Source organism: Trachemys scripta, chromosome 17 (assembly GCF_013100865.1).
Source record: "Trachemys scripta elegans isolate TJP31775 chromosome 17, CAS_Tse_1.0, whole genome shotgun sequence".
In the NCBI taxonomy this organism is placed as follows: Eukaryota; Metazoa; Chordata; order Testudines; family Emydidae; genus Trachemys; species Trachemys scripta.
In genome coordinates this window covers 22,135,974-22,153,579 of record NC_048314.1, presented here as the reverse complement: position 1 = coordinate 22,153,579, position 17,606 = coordinate 22,135,974, and the positions used below count along the sequence as shown (strand labels likewise).

General features: G+C 44.7%; 1 protein-coding gene and 1 long non-coding RNA gene across 2 annotated transcripts in view; one reads left to right on the top strand and one right to left on the bottom strand.

The window, feature by feature from the left end:
* Positions 1–4,726, bottom strand: part of LOC117889456 (carboxyl-terminal PDZ ligand of neuronal nitric oxide synthase protein-like) — a 61,328-nt gene extending 56,602 nt beyond the window's left edge. Inside the window, exon 1 of the mRNA XM_034793673.1 lies at positions 4,572–4,726. Within this exon, the coding sequence (XP_034649564.1) occupies positions 4,572–4,676 (105 nt within the window). The 5' untranslated portion in view covers positions 4,677–4,726. The remainder of the gene's footprint in view (positions 1–4,571) is intronic.
* Positions 4,515–16,899, top strand: LOC117889457. Its single transcript, XR_004648483.1, has 4 exons — positions 4,515–4,652; positions 10,621–10,759; positions 11,782–11,937; positions 16,203–16,899. It is a non-coding gene; the product is annotated as an uncharacterized LOC117889457 (long non-coding RNA).
* The last annotated feature ends 707 nt before the right edge of the window (positions 16,900–17,606 follow it).

Below are 17,606 nucleotides of genomic sequence, written 5' to 3'. Positions count from 1 at the left end.
CCTTCAGCAGGAACACTGAATTGCACATCATCAACATTTGTAAAGATTTGAATGCATTCCCTTTCCTTACAGCTCGGGGGAGGGGAGAAATGAATTCCATTTCTAATCTGTCAGGCCACCTGCAAACAAACTAGAATTACTCCTGCAATTCATTTTGTCAGCTAAATTATAAACTCATTCCCCCTGCACTGACTACAGAAAGTCAGTTACAATGAAGTCATTTACTCAAAGGCAGATGTACTCATGCCTGGACATTTTTCATGATCGATATAAACTCCCTGACAATGATAATCAGTAGTTCTTCAGATCCAGCCCCAAGATTACTTCTATTTAACACTTGGCCTTCTATAGCTTTTCCTGCAGCACAGTGGGTCAAATGGGCCAAGATGCTAACACAGAATTTAGCACAATGGCCATTACTATGTTGGTATCCAGGGAAGTTTTTTTCTTAACTATTAAGCTCCTTGAGGCAGGGTCGGTGTACCCTTGTGTGTCTGAACAATTCCCTAGTCCAAGTGGAGCCTGAGTACAAATGCCCATGACACAAATACTATTAGAATCATAGTACTAGAGTTCAAGGCCAGAAGGGACCATTAAATAATCTAGTCTGACTTCCTGGTACAGCACAGGCCACCACTACCACGCAGCACCCACTGGCACTTGCCATAAAAAAGTATTAAGGACATGATGCAAAGTCCAGTGCAGTCAACAGGAGCCTTTCCAGATCAGTTCCCAAGTGAACTGCACAGGAAAGTTTCCAAGCTTTAAAAGACGCTAGACTTCCAGAAACAGCTACACACAAAAAAAAAATCTAGCGCAAACCAGTTTAATCTGAGCATAACTGCACAGCCTCTGTGACCTTTTGCTGTTTTTCCCTCCACACTTCCTCTGCTCAAAAGCACTATAAGGAATACGTTTTGTTGGCATGTTTTCAAGTTCCTTTGCAGTGTTTTTTTTTTTTTTTTTTTTTTTTTATTAAAGCCCACTTGCAGAGAGAAACATATTTTGAGTGGGGCTGAAACTAGCGTGGGAACAGCAGGTTCAGAACACTAAGGAAAGTCAGACAGTCAGAGAGCCTTTTAGGCCTTGTTCATGGTTTATTACCCGTGACACCAACACATGTGACTTTACTAGCCATGTAAGTGCATGAGAACTCCAGTTACAGCCATTTAGTACCAGAACCCACCTGCAGCTCCGAATTAAAGCCCGTTGGCCAAAAATGCTGAAGTGTCTATTGATCGTGGGCCCGATAGTAAGAGTGCAAGGCCACTCAAAAGTCCAAGGTTGGGAGGCAGCCATGTCCCTGCACCTCTAGGACAGCAAGGTCCTGAAGCTAGCCACCCAACATTCAAGGCACCTAAAGTCAGTGCACACACTTCTGAAAGTATTGGCCTCGATGTTTTAATGGGCAAGGGGGCTGAAGACCCCAGTGCACTGACATCTCCTGAGCCTTGGGCCTCCTGCAACTCCCTCCCTGGCTGCTCAGTTTGTACCTGGCTCCACTCTGCACTTCCATGTTACATGTTTTAGCCGAATGCCTTCTTGAGCTACAGGACGGTAGATGCCTTGCAGCTGCTCTTGCGTACCAGCAGCCATGTCAGTGACAACTTCTCTTCCTCATCCAACCAAGCCCTGCCTGATCAAGTCCATTCTTTTCTGCACACCATGTGTTAAGGGACTTCAATGGGAGCCTGCCCATTATCTGATTACAATAAGACAGTAATCATCATCATGTTCCTATTACGCCTCTGGCATTTAGGGCAGTGACAAAGCTCTTCCACTCCTGTCTGTTTCTGGCAAGCCTTGCAATGGTTCCCCAGCTGTGCCCCAGGTTTTTCAGCTCGGCTTCCACAGCTCTTCGCCATGTTGTTTTCAGGCAGCCTCATTTTCGCTTGCCTTCGGGTGTCCATCTTATTGCTACTCTGGTGATGGAATCCATTTCCATCCAAAGCACATGACTGATCCATCTCCAACGCCTCCTAGAAATTATGGTGCTCAGATCCTCTTGGCTGCACTGTGTCAATAGATCTTGGTTTGAGATTGTACCGGGCCAAAAAGATACGGAGGATTTTTCTGAGGCAGGTTGTATGGAACGAAGACAGTTTGGACATATCATACTTTCAACACTACTTTATAGTGCAGAATGCTGGGGAATGAGAAGGTACGCAGCTCTGATAAATCTTGAATTTGGTTTTGGTGTTGTATTTTGAGGATTTCCAGACTGTATTTAAGCTCCTGAAGGTGTTCCTGGCTTTACTGATTTTGTTCCGGATGTCCTGGCTGATGGTGCTGCCCAAGTATGTGAATGTTTCTACATTGGTGAGAACATAATTCTCTATCTGTACTGGTGAGTGAAGCAATATTAAAGATCATGATATCGGTCTTATTGTGGTTGATTTTCAGTCCAATTTGCTGGCTGAATGCATTGAGTCGAGTTGTTTTTTCTTGGATATGGTGTTGGGTATGTGGTAGGAGAGTGACATCATCTGCGAAGTCCAGGTCTTCAAGGGATGAGAAGAGTGTCCATTCAATGCCTCTTGGCATGTCTTCTGTCGTATGCTGCAGTACCCGGTTGATAGCAATGTTGAAGAGGATTACAAAGATAACACTCCCTGGACATACTCCTGTTTTGACCTCAAAACTGAGCTCACTGTGATCAACACTGCATGTAAAGTTGAAATAGAAGCTTTTGATGACATTGATTATATGGAAAGGAATTCCATATGCCCGCAGAATGCACCATAAGCTGGTCTTGTGAATGCAATCAAAAGCCTGCTCAAAGTCTATGGAATTTAGGTAGAGTTGCCGTTGCCATTCTAAGCACTATTCTATTATGTTTTGTAGAATGAAGATGTGGTCTCTGCATCCACGCCCTTTCCAAAAATCAGCTTCACTTTTCTGAGAACGCTATCCACTTCCTCTGATATACGCCGGACTATGATCTTACATAATACTTTGCTTGGCACAGATAAAAGTGCAGATAGCCTTCGTTCTGCAGTTAAAGAAGAGGTTTCAAGTAGCTGCAGACCTTGATGAAGAGGAGGGGAATGTAGATGAGGAGATCAACAAGAAGTGGGACAAAGTAACATCAATGTATAAACAGAGCAGTGAAGCCTGTCTACGCTACAGGCAGAAGAGAAGGAAGGAGCAGATTACACCCAGCTCATGGAATGCCATAGAAACCAGATGAGCCCTGAAGAAAAAAGTTTTAGACACAAAATCCCAAAAGCTAAAGGACAAATACCACGGCATAGCAAGGCATAGCAGGAGGTCTTTGTGAGAGCAGACAAACAGCATTATATTGATAATCTGGCAACACAAGCAGAGGATGCAGCTGCTCATGGTGAACAAGGAACCCTCTACAAAATGACAAAAAATATCATAATGCCACAACATAAATCCCTGGTACACCCAGACCTTAAATACGGGGTGCAGTTCTGGTTGCCCCATCTCAAATAAGATATATTGGAATTGGAAAAGGTACAGAGAAGGCCAGCAAAAATTGACAGGCATCAAACAGCTTCCATATGAGGAGACATTAAAAAGACTGGGACTGTTCAGCTTGGGAAAAAGCTGACTAAGGAGAGAGATGAAAGAGGATTATAAAATCACAAATGGTGTGGAGAAAGTGAACAGGGAAGTGTTATTTACGCCGCATAACACAATAACCAGCAGTTACCCAATGAAATTAACAGGTAGCAGGTTTAAACCAAACAAAAAGAAATATTTCCTCACACAACGCCCAGTCAACCTGTGGAACTTGTTGCCACGGGATGTCGTGAAGGCCAAAACTATAACTGGGTTCAAAAAGGAATTTAAATATGTTCATACAGGATAAATCCAGCCATGGCTATTAGCCAAGATGGTCAGGGATCCAATCCCAGGGTCTGGCTGTCCTAAGCCTCTGACTACCAGAAGCTGAGACTGGATGACAGGGGATGGATAATTGCCCTGTTCTGTTGATTCCCTTTGAAACATCTGACATTGGCCCTTGTCGGGAGGCAGGATACGGGGCTAGATGGACCATTGGTCTCACGTAGTCCAGCCACTCTTATGTAACCCAAACTGTACCCCCCTAGGGGCTGGGGGAAATCGACCAGCAGAACTATACTCCTGTAACGCTAAGGGAATAGAGTCACTTGTTCCAGAGTAGAGAGTCCGCCCAGATTTCCAGCCCAGCTCCCGCGGTAGGATTATACGGCTCCCCTTCCCTGCTCCGGCCCCAGAACTCCCTCCCCCGCTGCCGCCTCTTGCAGCACAAGGTTGTCCGCACTCCTGCCCCATTGCTTTGCAAAGCCGGCTCGGCCCTCCCCGCCCCAGCGGGCAGCCAGGGGGGGCTGCTCTCCCCTGGCACGTTTATCCCGGGGGCACCAAAGCCCTGCCCGGCGCGGTCACCCTGCCCCGGGGAAGGGGTCGGGGCCGCCCGTGCCCGGAGGGGACACGTGTTTCGGACACTGGCAGCAGGCGGCCAACCCGGTCCCCGGGGGGGGGGGGGGGGCCTGCACCGTCCGGGCCCGGGGGGGCCCCCTCCACTCCCCAGCAGGCACCAGCCCGGGCCCCGCCCGGCTCACCTTGGCCTGGAAGTGGATCCCGTGCTGGAAGGCGTCTTCGTTGTGCAGGGGGACCCGCGAGTCGCAGCCATCGTCCACCAGGTTGTACCTGTTCTTCACCGGCATCTTCCCGGCACCTGCCTCCCCGCGCCCAGCCCCGGGGCATCGCCCGCTGCCGGCCCCTCGGCTCCGCGCTGGGCGGCGAGGGCCCCGAGCCAGCGCCGCGCAGCCCCGGTGCCAGGCGGCGGCTCCGGCCGCGTTTTGAATGAGATTCCCCCGGCTGCCCGCGGCGCCTCCCGCCCATTGGCCACAAGTTCCCTCACGTGACGGGCGGGGGCGGTGCTGGGGGGGGGGCTGCCCAGAGTGGGGGGGCTGGCTCCTGCAGTGACCGCGGGCGGGCGGACCGGGATATGGCCCTGCCCAGCTGCCCGGCCCCCACCCCTGGCCTGGCCATTTCCCCAGCCCGCTCCCTTTTGGTTCCGTTCCTGAGCCCGGCCCAGAGGGGACATACATGCAGGCACCTGCCCATCGCATCTGCTGCCCTCTCAGGTCCCTGCCGCGGACAGGCTCGGCTCGGCTCGGCCCTGGCCCGCCCGGCGTCCCGCATCCCCCCGCCCCGCAGCAGGCAGGATGGAACCTGGCGCTGTTCGGCTTCGCTCTGCTTCAGAGTCAGTTCGGAGCCGTTTCCCTTTCTCCTTTCCCTGCATTAGCAGGCGCTGCCGGAGCCAGTGGGACACGTTACCCCTTTGCAAACAGGCGTTCTGCGCCCATCTGGGAAACCGGGCATGGGACCATTTCTATTGGAGTTTAGCCTTATGGAATCTTGTCTTGCAAACTCTGCACTGAGGGCTAGGCTGGCCTGAGAGCGACCCTTTAAATACAAACACATCACTGACCAGGATAGTAAGGCTCTGACTGAAAAAACACACAAGGTGCCTGAGACTGAATTGTTAGCTCACCTTATGGTGGAAGTGAAGTTTACATCATGGGGCGATTTCTCCCAGGGCACCGTAAAACAGTGGGTGAAGTTGCCTATCCTGTGAGCTACAGTGCTAGAGACGTGGCAGGATGAGTTAAGGATGGAATATCCACTGTAACGGATTTGTCTGTCTTTTTTCTGTTTTAAGCCGTACATCTGTTATTTTAACCCTGGTTTTAGTGTGTGCCTTTTCCCTACTGTGTACAACTATGCAAAAAATGATACAGTCTAAGGCCATATCCACACTACAACTTCTAGCCAAGGTTGTAACCAGATATGGCAGGTTCTAACCATGTTTCCTATCAATTCACAATATGGTTAAGGCTCTGTTAATAACCGCAGCAGTGTAGCACCCCGCCAGAAGCATAGTGTCACATGGCGGACTTCCCACAGGTGCCGAACCAGTTACAGGTTCTTCCAGTGAAGCATCCTTGCCATCTTTGTGCAACCAGTTTGGCTGGTCCTCTTTCCTTCCAGCCTTTTCTGAACTGAGGTAGGGCATCCCATGGTGTATTGTGTCACACCTTGCTGATGTTGCTCTGTAGTGGCCTATCCCTCGCTGAGGCAGTGTGGGGTAGCTGTCCAAATTTCCCAGGATGAACTTATGCAAACAGTAGATGCACAAGCATGGTTGTGATGATGACAGAAAAGCTGAACCATTTAATGTGCAACTTTCTAAGGCAATCCTGTCACTAACCAGTTGCAAAATCGGGTTTGAAAGGTGTAAGTTGAATAGAGCCTAAAAGTCAGAGACATGCTTATCCCTGGGGTAACTCTATTGATTTCAGTAGGGCTGCACCAGGAATTAATCTGGGCCCTTGTTTATGAAGTGAGTGACTATAACCTTTTATCATACAAATAATATCACCATGCATGCTTAAATATGATCACACACTGTACTCTCTGTGATATCTATTTTAACAAGAGAGATTTGTTGTTGTTTTTTAATGAGTAGAATTCAAGATATGGAGCTTGATCAGCGATATCATAATAGGGTATCTCGTTCCAAAACCACAGAGGATGCGGGGTTCCCATTACTGAACTGTAACTTTGTGACTGATACTGCAAGTGTGCCAGCTAGCTGATAAATCAAAGAATATGCATTGCCAAGTGGTTGTTCTTGGTATTCTGGTCTCAGATCCTCTGCCCAGACACCTATATTATTACAAGAGTTACGACAACAGTCCTTCACTTTGCCAGCCTGGACCTACCTCCTCCCATTCAGTTATGCACACTTTATGCCACAGTGGAGGCTGTGCTGCTCCAAGCCTCACTCCCATGATTGCGATTGGCCCAAGTGGCTTGGCAGGTTTGAGCACGCACAAGTCAATGGGAGGAAGGCAGCAGCCACAAACTCTGGCCAATTACAGAACCTCATCATTAAGGGAGGGAGGGGCAGCCTGAAGAACGAGTACTGTTTCTATGTCCCATTGGTTGGAGTCCATGCATTCAGGAATACCATGGTTGCTAGCAGATCTTCCTGATATTGTGGGCATCACTCAGGGTTGAGTCAGCAATGACAGGTCCTTCATGTAGCCTCCTCTTTGCTATGCTCTTCTGTCTGTCTTGTCTCCAGGCTTCTTTTTTCCCTGGCTATAATATAATATCACATTTCCCATTTAAATGCACACAGATTTATGCTAATCCTTCATTTGTTCAGAGTACCCCAATATAGGTTTCATTTTACATATGCAATTCAATGAATCTGTTTTTGCTAGCCAATGTGCCACTCTTCAGATTCTGCATTGCACCTGCAGATTCATGAGCTCTCTTTAGGCGATAACTTTTTATGCTCACTTGTGGGCTGAATGCTCAGGATGTTTGGCGCTTTTTTATTTATATTTTCAGGAGTCTCAATTTAATAAAATATGGAAATAAAATCCAACCAGCCTGAATCAATAACCTAGATTATCTTCTTGTGAGTATTGCTGAGCTAATGGGGTACGGTGAAATTGTTTGGTTTCCATAAAACAGAAGAGAATGGCCATTATCCCAACCTCTCATGTAAAACTGCCTGCTAGCGCTGCTGCTGCTGCTGTTTGATATATGTGAGCGACCCCTTTGACTCTTGTTCATTGAATGGGAGGCCGTGCATCTAGGCATTGTCTACACTACCCAGTTAGTGTGCTAACCCAGCATGCCTGTAACACAGCACGGGTAAAACCCTGGCTTCATTTAAGTCAAAGGCAAAACTCCCATTGATTTCACTGTGGACAGGATTTCACCCCACATTTCTAGTCACAATTGCTATCCATGGTGCTCAAGTTTCCCACTACCACTTGGATTGCCCCTGCTGTACACAAAGCTAGCCACTATGTCCCAACCCCTGCCCCCAGCCTCAGTGGAAAGCCGTGGGAGGTGTAGTTCCAAACCGTAGACGTTATAAACCATAGACATTATAGACTTGCTGCAGGGAGCTGTGCTGAGCATAGTGGGACGGGTGCAATCATTCAGCGCCTACGCTGCTGGCAGAGGATGTTGTGTTCAGGTCTTCCAATGGTAGCAACCCTGGGAGCCCAATGGGCCAAGTTAGACAACATGCTGGTTAAAAGCCCACAGTGAAGTCCCTCCTCCCACATCGCTCAGATTCCTGAGGCCCGTGTTTTGGGTGGTGGCTGCTGTTGTTTCAGCTATCTCTAAACAGAGGCTTATTTAACTGTTTCTTCCTTTAGCCTGACTGGAAGGCGGCTGCCACACCCACCTGCTTCAAAAAAGTTTCTTTCAGCTCCCAGCCAGCCCAACAATTGGGATAAGGGGTTTACCTCTCACACCTTACACAGACCCTGCAACCTTTTAAAGGAAGCCTTTTTAAAAAAACTATTTATTTATTTAGGAAGTGATCACAGATTTACAAATCCTTGATATGTAAATATCAGAAACAAAACAACAGTGAGCTTTTGTTTAAAGAGACATTATACAGTAACAGTACATAAGAACGGCCCTACTGGGTCAGACCAAAGGTCCATCTAGCCCAGTATCCTGTCTTCTGCCAGTGGCCAGTGCCAGGTGTCCCAGAGGGAATGAACAGAACAGTTGATCATCAAGTGATCCATCCCCTGTCGCTCATTCCCAGCTTCTGGCAAACAGACGCGAGGAACATCATCAGAGCTCTCTGTTTAACAGGGTGTTGCCATATAAGAGAGTGAGCATCATTACAACTCCCAGGCCTTGTCTACACTACCACTTTACAGCGCTGCAACGTTCTCGTTCAGGGGTGTGAAAAAACACCCCCCTGAGCGCTGCAAGTTTCAGTGCTGTGAAGTGGCAGTGTAGACAGTGCACCAGCGCTGGGAGCCGCGACTACACAGCCACATAAAAGCACTGCTGCGGCAGCACTCTAACGTTGCTAGTCAAGCCATACCCCTAGTGACTTTATTAAGCTGAGAGTATGTCTACACTAGAAACGCTACAGCGGCACAGATGCCCTGCTGCAGCTCCGCTCCTGCAGTATTGACACTTCCTACAGTGACCGAAGGATGCTTCAGTCACTGTAGTAAATCCACCTCTCCGAGAGGCAGTAGCTAAGTTGACAGAAAAGTTCTCCTGTCAACCTAGTGCTGTCTACACTTGGGCTTAGGTTGGCTTAACTATATCTCTCAGAGGCATGACTTTTTTTCACACCCCTGAGCAAAGTAGCTAGATCAACCTAAGTTTTAGGTGTAGAGCTCTCTGATTACATACATTTAACAGACCAAAAACCCTGGTTTTGACGTCGCAGATTATTTCCCCCTTTTCTGTTAATGTTTTTATACTTGCAAGGATGACTTGTTTCTGCAGTGCTGAGCTATGCTGATTAAAACAATAAATAACATGGCTTAGCAAAAACAACAAGCCAGACCTAGGGTAATGCTAGTGAAAACCTTTATTACAGGAAACACTTTCAGAGCCTACTAGCAAGCCCGGAAAGCCCTATGCACTTTACTCCCAGCTCAGTATATTTGATCTCCTCTAACTTTTTGTCACACCAGTTTTAGCAGTACCTCCGCCACCAGCTAGTGGGGTAGCAAGAGTACCATGGGCAGGTGAGGTCTTAAAGCTAGATCCTCCAGTGTTCTGGCAGACAGCCTTATAAGATTTAAAAGGTTAATTCACTTACCGCTAATTATGAGATGGGAGTTTGTTTGCAAAGCAGAGTCTTGCTGTGTATGTTTACTAAGAACACGGAAACAGACGGTGTTCCCTCACTTTCAGGATATTGAAAGCCAGTGGGTATTGAGGTGAGGTTTGTACGATGAAGAGGGGATCTGGGACAGATGTGAAGTTGGGGATCAAAATCCGGTAGTTTTGATGTGTCTTTGAGACATTCGTTTAAAGGCTGCTACATCTAAAACATGCATGTTGGGGGGAAAAAACCCAACAACTCTGGCTTCGTTCCTGGAGAGAGGTAAATAAAAATGAAGCATCTGGGGCCGGAATTTCACTGACTTCAATGGATTCTGGATCAGGACTTTAATATTTATTTAAATGTTGGGGTGGATTTTTTTTTGCATAACAAGCCCAGAACCAATTCCAAAAGCCCGCCTGCCTTCCCACCGCAAAGCAAGATGCTCTGAAGAATGTAGGGTAGGGGAGACAGGACACCATCATAATGGGCTTAACATTTTAAGACTGCACATTTAACAAAATAAATAAAATGCAAGCCCTGATTGTATTTCCAAAGCTTGAGACATTCGGTACTTCACGGTGAGGGTTTTTTGGTTGTTTTCCATCCAATAATTTACTTTACCCTCAGAACACAGAGAATCAGAAATAAGCATTGTTGTTAAGACAGAAAAATCTGTCAGTTTCACTTGATGTCTGCAAGCAGGGCTCACAGAATCGGGAAGGATGAAAAAGGAACATGAACTGGCATTATCAGCCAGCTCTTCACACATCTCAGGAATTCTCTTCAGCCTTGACATGCCGCCATGGGTTTCACTGTAAAGCCAGAAGACCCCATACATGCTCCACTCCTCCGTTGCCCTAGGAGCTGATGCTTTCTAGTAGTTAGAGCAAACTTGGAAACAAGGAGCGGGCTGTGTTTCTGTTCCTGAGTAAGGCAGTGTCCGACCTTGTTAAAAAAAACTGACTTTGTGCTTTAATTTAACACAGAAAATTGGTAACAAAGCAGGAACATTAACCACGTGCTGAACTTGAACTGAGCTTTTCTGCATAAAATAAAGATGGATGAATTAGTTCACAGCTGGCTGAAGATTTTGACCCTGGATTCCTCTTGTATGTTCCACATCAGGTAGCTCCCTTCTTTGTTATTCAGGACAATAAAGTGATACACTAGAACCCTGGTTAGCCAAAAATACCTGGAGACACCCTCACATGTCTGTAAATGCTAATGTTTGATTAAATCCAAAGGAGCAGGTTAGATATATAAGGTTCTATGGGTTGAAATTAGTTGGTATTACCCTCAGCTGCAGTGGGGTTTAGATGAAAATAGGGCAAACTCCTGGGCAGAATCTTGCAGTAAGTCTCTTGAGCTACCACATGAACCAAATCAAGAAGAGACATGTGGATCAGGCTGGGTAGCGCTGTCATTGTTTCATCACTGTCAGTCCTTCTCTCTCAGTGTCACATATCTGCTTGGCTGGTGGAGGGTCTGTTTGGTTAGATGGTTATACAGATTTGTGGTGTTCAGGGAGAAACAGAAGCCTAATGTGTTGAAGGTTCAGATTTGTAGTGTAGCCAGAAAATCTCTCCATTACAACTGCAAGCCTCTTTCATGCATGGCCAGTTCCTAAGTTGTGTACAAGAGGATTCAAGAATGAGAAATGTCATCTACTATTATGCATATTTTCATCATCTTCTATCATGCAAATTTTTTCCAAAGTATGCAGCCATTGTTTTGTTTGCATATGTAGGTCAACCACAAATCTTCGGTGGTCGAACATAAACATTGTGAGCATATGCTTATGTAAACTAATTTAAACCCAGCCTGGGAAGTATAATTACAACAGAGACATTTCCCAAAGAGAGACTGTGTTTACCAGACATGTTTTCTCCTGACTTTTTCATTTTTAAAACATTGTTTTCCTGTTGACCAGTAAAGGCACAATTATAAAAAAAAACTCCCACCATGGTTACAGAAGGAACCACTTACTATAGAGCAGAGTGGATAGTTCCTATGGATAACTTATTTGATTAACTTTTCCTTGTGTCTGTTTGTGAATTGTCCGTGAATGCACCATAGGTTTTCTCAAATTTATTCCTTACTCAAAATGATTTGCTGAATAATATCTGCAAATAATTCTTGTTCTGCAGCTTGCAGGAGACCAGTTTGGTGTTGGTGCTGATACAAGAGTTGTGACTTTTTTTTTGTAATTCACAAGTCTCATGATATTTGATGTTGATCCTAAATACCTGGATTCTGGAGTCCTGTGATTACATGAGAATCTCAGCTTTCATTTTTTAAAAGAAGTAAGTTGCTAATCTTCATGGCTACAGGAAAAAGCATGAAACTGTGACCCAAGTTCACTGTAAAGACTTAGAAACCAGAGGGAAAATAAAAAGATCCCAAATTTATTATTCACAACATTCCCATGAATTTTAAGATAATCTCCTGATATTCTTTGAAGGCTGACTCATGAGTTTTGCATGCTTAGAGCTTGCAATGCTGTTGATATTCCTAATGTGTTGTTTTGATTGGACACGTCATATGGTACACATCAGTTTCCTGACTGCGCAATCATAACTTGTAGAATCAGGTTCTCAGATGTTTACGAATCAAAAATAGTCATTTAGCATTAGTCAGTAAAATGTTTGTGCTTATATAGTACTATTAAGGCTTCTACCTTTAGTGGGCTGCAGCCATTCAATGACAATATGATCACACAGGAGTAGACCTGATATCTATCCAGTACTGAGCAGTTGTTACATACTAACCTTTTGGGAAGGCATGTACACGCATGTAATATACCATGCTACACATGACCCAATAAAGTATGAATCAGCACAGGGATGAGCAAGGCTTTTGGCTAGGAGATAGATAGAGTACAGTACAATCTGAACTCGCAGCCTGCCTGCTACCTCCCTGCGGGGTGACACTGCCATCTGTGTGATTTGATAGCCCTGTCTTACAGTAATACAGTTACAAAGGCCATTAAAGTAGGACTCAAATCCAGGTCTCTTACTGGCTAGATTACTCCATTATCAGGTACAGTACTGGGACTGGATAATGTATTGGCTAATGTGTATGAGAGCACCACTGTGCCCTCAGATGGCAGAATGTCAGACCTCATCTGATTTGTGGTATCATGGTGGCCCCCTGTATTGTCAGGCCTATCAAAGCTGACATGGCTACTGCTAGATGTAAGAGTTTCTTCAGGTAAAAACACTTCATAAATATTTTTCCCCAGCATAATTCTACATATGAACTAATGAGTCTATAGCTCCTACAGGGAATATGTGTCTGAGCTTTTTTACACAAGGATTGCTTGAGCAAATATCTCTGGATGAGGGGCTCTCTAGGATATAAATCTGTGTTTAGCAGCACACAGTAACTTTCAATTTCCCTTGACCTTACAAGAGAGAGAGAATTTAAAAATTCATGCTTGTTTGTTCCCTGCCACTAGATCTAACCTGCAATATACAGCATGATACATGCTCCTTCTTCTGTGCCATTGCTACCTCATTACTATTCAACCTATACTTTACTCCCTTACCTTGCAGTACAGGAATACTACATACAGTCTGACTTCATGCCATACAGTACATACCCTCCCCATTTATCTCAACAGGAAATGAAGGTTTTATGCATGTAGCATAAAGCAAACCAGTTATCTGGTGAATAACTAGTTAGAAGTAGGTAGTGAATTATTAACCTTTTAGAAATATGGCTCTATCAAAATTTTATATAAAAATATTCCTATGCAGTCATTTTGTTTGGCATCTTCGGGACATTTCCAGTGCTCAAAAAGCTAGTCAATGTTCTGGCCCATGTCAGCTAAATCTATGGTTTTCCTTCAGCATTTCTGACATCTGTGATGAAAAAGCTCTAACATACATTACAAAGCATTGTCCCAGGGGGCTAGATGGATCAGGAGGCTGATAATAGGATAAGGAGCCTTTCACTTTTAGGTCACCAGTCTAAATCCCACCCTAGCTGGCAATCACCAGCAGTTGCTACCATCTGGTAGCTGTTTGGTGATCCGTGTGACATGAGTTGGTGAATCATAATTGTGGTGTGGGAGGTGTTGGTGAACAGCTGTCATCACTAAAACCACCACTAGAATTGGCACCCTATTAGGCAGTCTCAACAGAGACGCCAAAGACTGAATGAACGATGAGAAAAGAGACTCCTCTTTTCCTCCCAGAGGTGGTCCCTTCAGAAAAGGGCTCAGATGTACACTGGTTAGTGTGGGACATTACCATGGTCTGTGCTGTATCTGATGGATAGAAAACTTCAGCCTCTGGGTCTGTGAAATCAGCAGTTCTATATTCACACACTACAAAGATTCTTCCTGATATGAAGAGCCCATCACTAATCTTAAAAGGACACATGCATAAGGAACAACATCTGGAGAGTGTACCTGCCTGAGGCACAATTTCCTCCTGGTATAGCTCTGCATAGAGTCCTCCTCAGGGCTTTAGCATAAAAGTCATGCTCTCAGGGAATCTCCAGAGTTTTTCATTAAGAATCTGTACAGCTATCAAGCAGCCAAGGCACTACATTTAATAGCCACCTGGCGATGACTGACACTTTCTTAGGTAGAGTCGTTCCCTAATTAATCTCTCAGTGCCCTGCAGGGAGTAGATGTAGAAGGATAGATACTGCAATTGGATTTTAAAAAGATGTGGCTAATTTTATGATCTCAGGTGAGGCTATGCAGGCTGCTGTAATAAGATGTCATCAGGCTGATTAAACTTCATGCTTTGTGATGTGCGCTGAGTCGCTGTTCACCTGTGGGAAAGAGTCACCCCTGTTCCTACTTTAGCAGAATCATACAATTAGCCAGGTACATTGTTTTCTATTCCCCCCTTTTCTGTGAAATAGGAGGTGGTGATGGCGGATGAAGATGGGATACCAGTCTTTAGACACAGACTTGTTCCTAAAATCTGACATACTCTGGTAACTCCTGGAATCCTATCTTCTGTACTTAGAATTCCACAGGTAGCATTTTAATTTTCCTGACATTTCCTTTCTACTTCCCACCATTGTCTAGATGTCCCTTTAAAAAATATATATATATTTTTATTAAAGTGATTTCTCCTCACCTCCCATTCAGCCCTGTCCCCTTTGCCACATAAATAACATGATTCCAGTGACTGATAGCATGGTCTGAGCTACCATCTTGTCCTGAATTCTAATTAGTTCTAGAGATCCTTCTTTCTCACACAGAATATTTTAATTTTTTGTAACAGAATACTGTGGTGCACTTTCTGGGGTAACAAATAAATTTCACAGCAGATTGCAGTGCCACCTACAGGCTAAGTGAAAACATGTCATCCAGGATTTTTTGTTTTCTATTTAACTTTACTAATCCCAAAAAGAAGACATACTTCTGTTATTTTAAAAACTATTCTTCAGGTTCCCCCAGGAGTTTTCAGATTAATTGTCTTTCCTGAATTAATATTTTGATAGATTTGATTTAATTGTGCATAAAACAAAGTATTATATTTGCTTATTTTATATATCTATAAGAGCAATTGTTTTCACTGAAAAATGCCTCTATTATTTATTCTCATGCTACCCATCTGATCCATTAAAATAACTTAGGCAGTTCTTTTGTTTGGGGAGTTCAATGTCTTGAATCTCATCTATAAACTTACTGGCAATCAGTGCAGATCCCAGAGCACTGGTGTAATGAAACTCACTTGACTAAGAGTATTGCTGCGTTCTGTAGTAGCTTCAGTTTCCGAGTGGTCTCAGTATGCAAAGCATTTCAATCCTCTAGTCTCAAAGTGACAAAGGGCCGGATTGGCCAGCTCTGTATCAGCTAAATTAGGTATGTCGGATTAGTAGCTTCATTAAAAATTTTCTTACAAACTAGATTCACACTTTGAAATTGGACCTCCTTAAGTTCTGTCCTTGTTTATATCAATCTTACAGTAAATGATTTAGGTATTTTCTGATGAAAGATGTCAGTTTGGCAAAGCTGGAAATGGTTGTTCTCTAATGGCAGAACAGATACAGCCAAGCCATGAGCCTGTCAATTTCCCCACATTACTTTGCCAAAGGGTCTTACCTCTGCCAGCAAGTTCATTCTCTGAAGTCCATTCAGTGCATCGTCCCTCTGTTGATCCTGCGAACAAGGGGGCCAATAAATGATGGTGATTTTGGGGATGATTTTAGGTCCTGAGCTAGACTATATCCAACCCATTTTACGTTGGACTGTGAACAGCCTTTATTTTATTAATTATTACTTATTATGATTATTACTATTATTTTTTTATTTATTATGCTACCAAGCCATCCATCAAGAAAGCCAAGTCCAGCAATTTCTTTTCAGCAACAATTAATATGTACGTTACTAAGAAAGACCAGGCTGATTTTGGAGTGTGTGTATTTTGAAGGAGATATAAAGGGTTTAGGAACACAAGTGCCCTCCAAGATCAAGATTCCTGAATGGACAGTTCTGTTTTAGTACAGGGTTAATGTAGGAGACTGTCATTCTGCAAACACAGGGATGGCGGTTTCCTGGGCTGCTCTCTGATTTTGCACCTTCTTGAATTATTATTTTTAGGCAAGCAAAGGACATGTCTGACTCCAAGGAGATGTTGTTATTCCAGTGCACACATCTAATCTCAGCACGAGTCATTTCAGAGAAAGGGAAAGGAAATCTACCATGAAGATGAAGAGCCTCAGTCACTGCTGCAGAACATTGTACTGGCTTTGGTTAATGGAACTGTGCCTGTGATGAATCTCGTCAGGCCCAAACTAGAGTGGCTAATAAGAAATCACACCACTTTACTCTTCCCATCTACCTCTCCTATTCTACATGGCCCAGCTGTAAAAGCCAGACTGGGCAGGAGGGTTGGGAAAGCGGGAGGTCAGACTATGCGTCTTCTGGGCTGTATTAAATTTTTAAAACGTATCCTGAAACTAAAGACAGAGATTTGATAATCCTTGTCTAAGGGTGAATTTTCCTTGGCTGGCCTGGGATTTTTGTGGAGAGGTCATCCCTCCCGTCACTGAAAATGTTTGCTGCAACGGAGAGAGACAAAGACCCCTACACAGTGTAACTTCCACAACATTTGCTGGGGGGAGGATGCATATGCTTCCTGCTAATCGTAAAGGGATTACTTTGCAGGCCTCAGCCCCTGCACACCATGCCAAACATTGCCCCCAGTAAGTCCTCCCATGAAAGCCTTCTGTGACACTGCACCCCATATTCTTCAGTCATATTGTTATAATATGATTATGACATGGTTATGATGTATTTTATGCAAGATAAGTCATGTGACATGTCACTGAAAATGTTATGATTTGCTGAATATGATTATCCTATTTGTATGCATGTATCATTTTTGTATCTGAAGTTATGAATATTGACTATGTCTCTGTATTTCAAATGTAGTTACACCTGGGGAATGCCCACTAGACAAGATACTTTCATTCTAGTCTAGACAGGAGATGGGGAATGGGCCATTAGGAAAACAATAGGCCGCAGGAGAAGCTTATCTCCCACCTGGGAAGCCTTCCTGAGAACATTACAGACAGCCTCCAGTAATGGCTGCTATGACACCGCAAGGACATGTGATGAGACCACATGTCTCTAGACTCCATCCTGCGATGTCAGTGTTTTTCCACAGATGGGGCTGGGAACGAAGCTTGGAAACAAAAGGGCTCCCGCCATATGCAAAAGCTATATAAGGTGGGGAGTGACATCATGTGGTGTTCTTTGCTCCCCACACCAGAAGACTCCTGGAAACACCCGAGAAACAAAGACTGAACTGGGGGAAGTGCTGAACTCAGGCTAAAGGGATTTTTAGCCTGTGACTGGAACACCTGTTGATTCCAAGCTGTGAGCAAGTGCAGCTTGCCCCTTAAGATGCTACAGTTCATGTGACTGTAGCACATTATGTCTCCCGCTATTATTGTGGTTCAACCTATTAGCCCTTCTTCCCCTGTCCCCACAAACTAATTC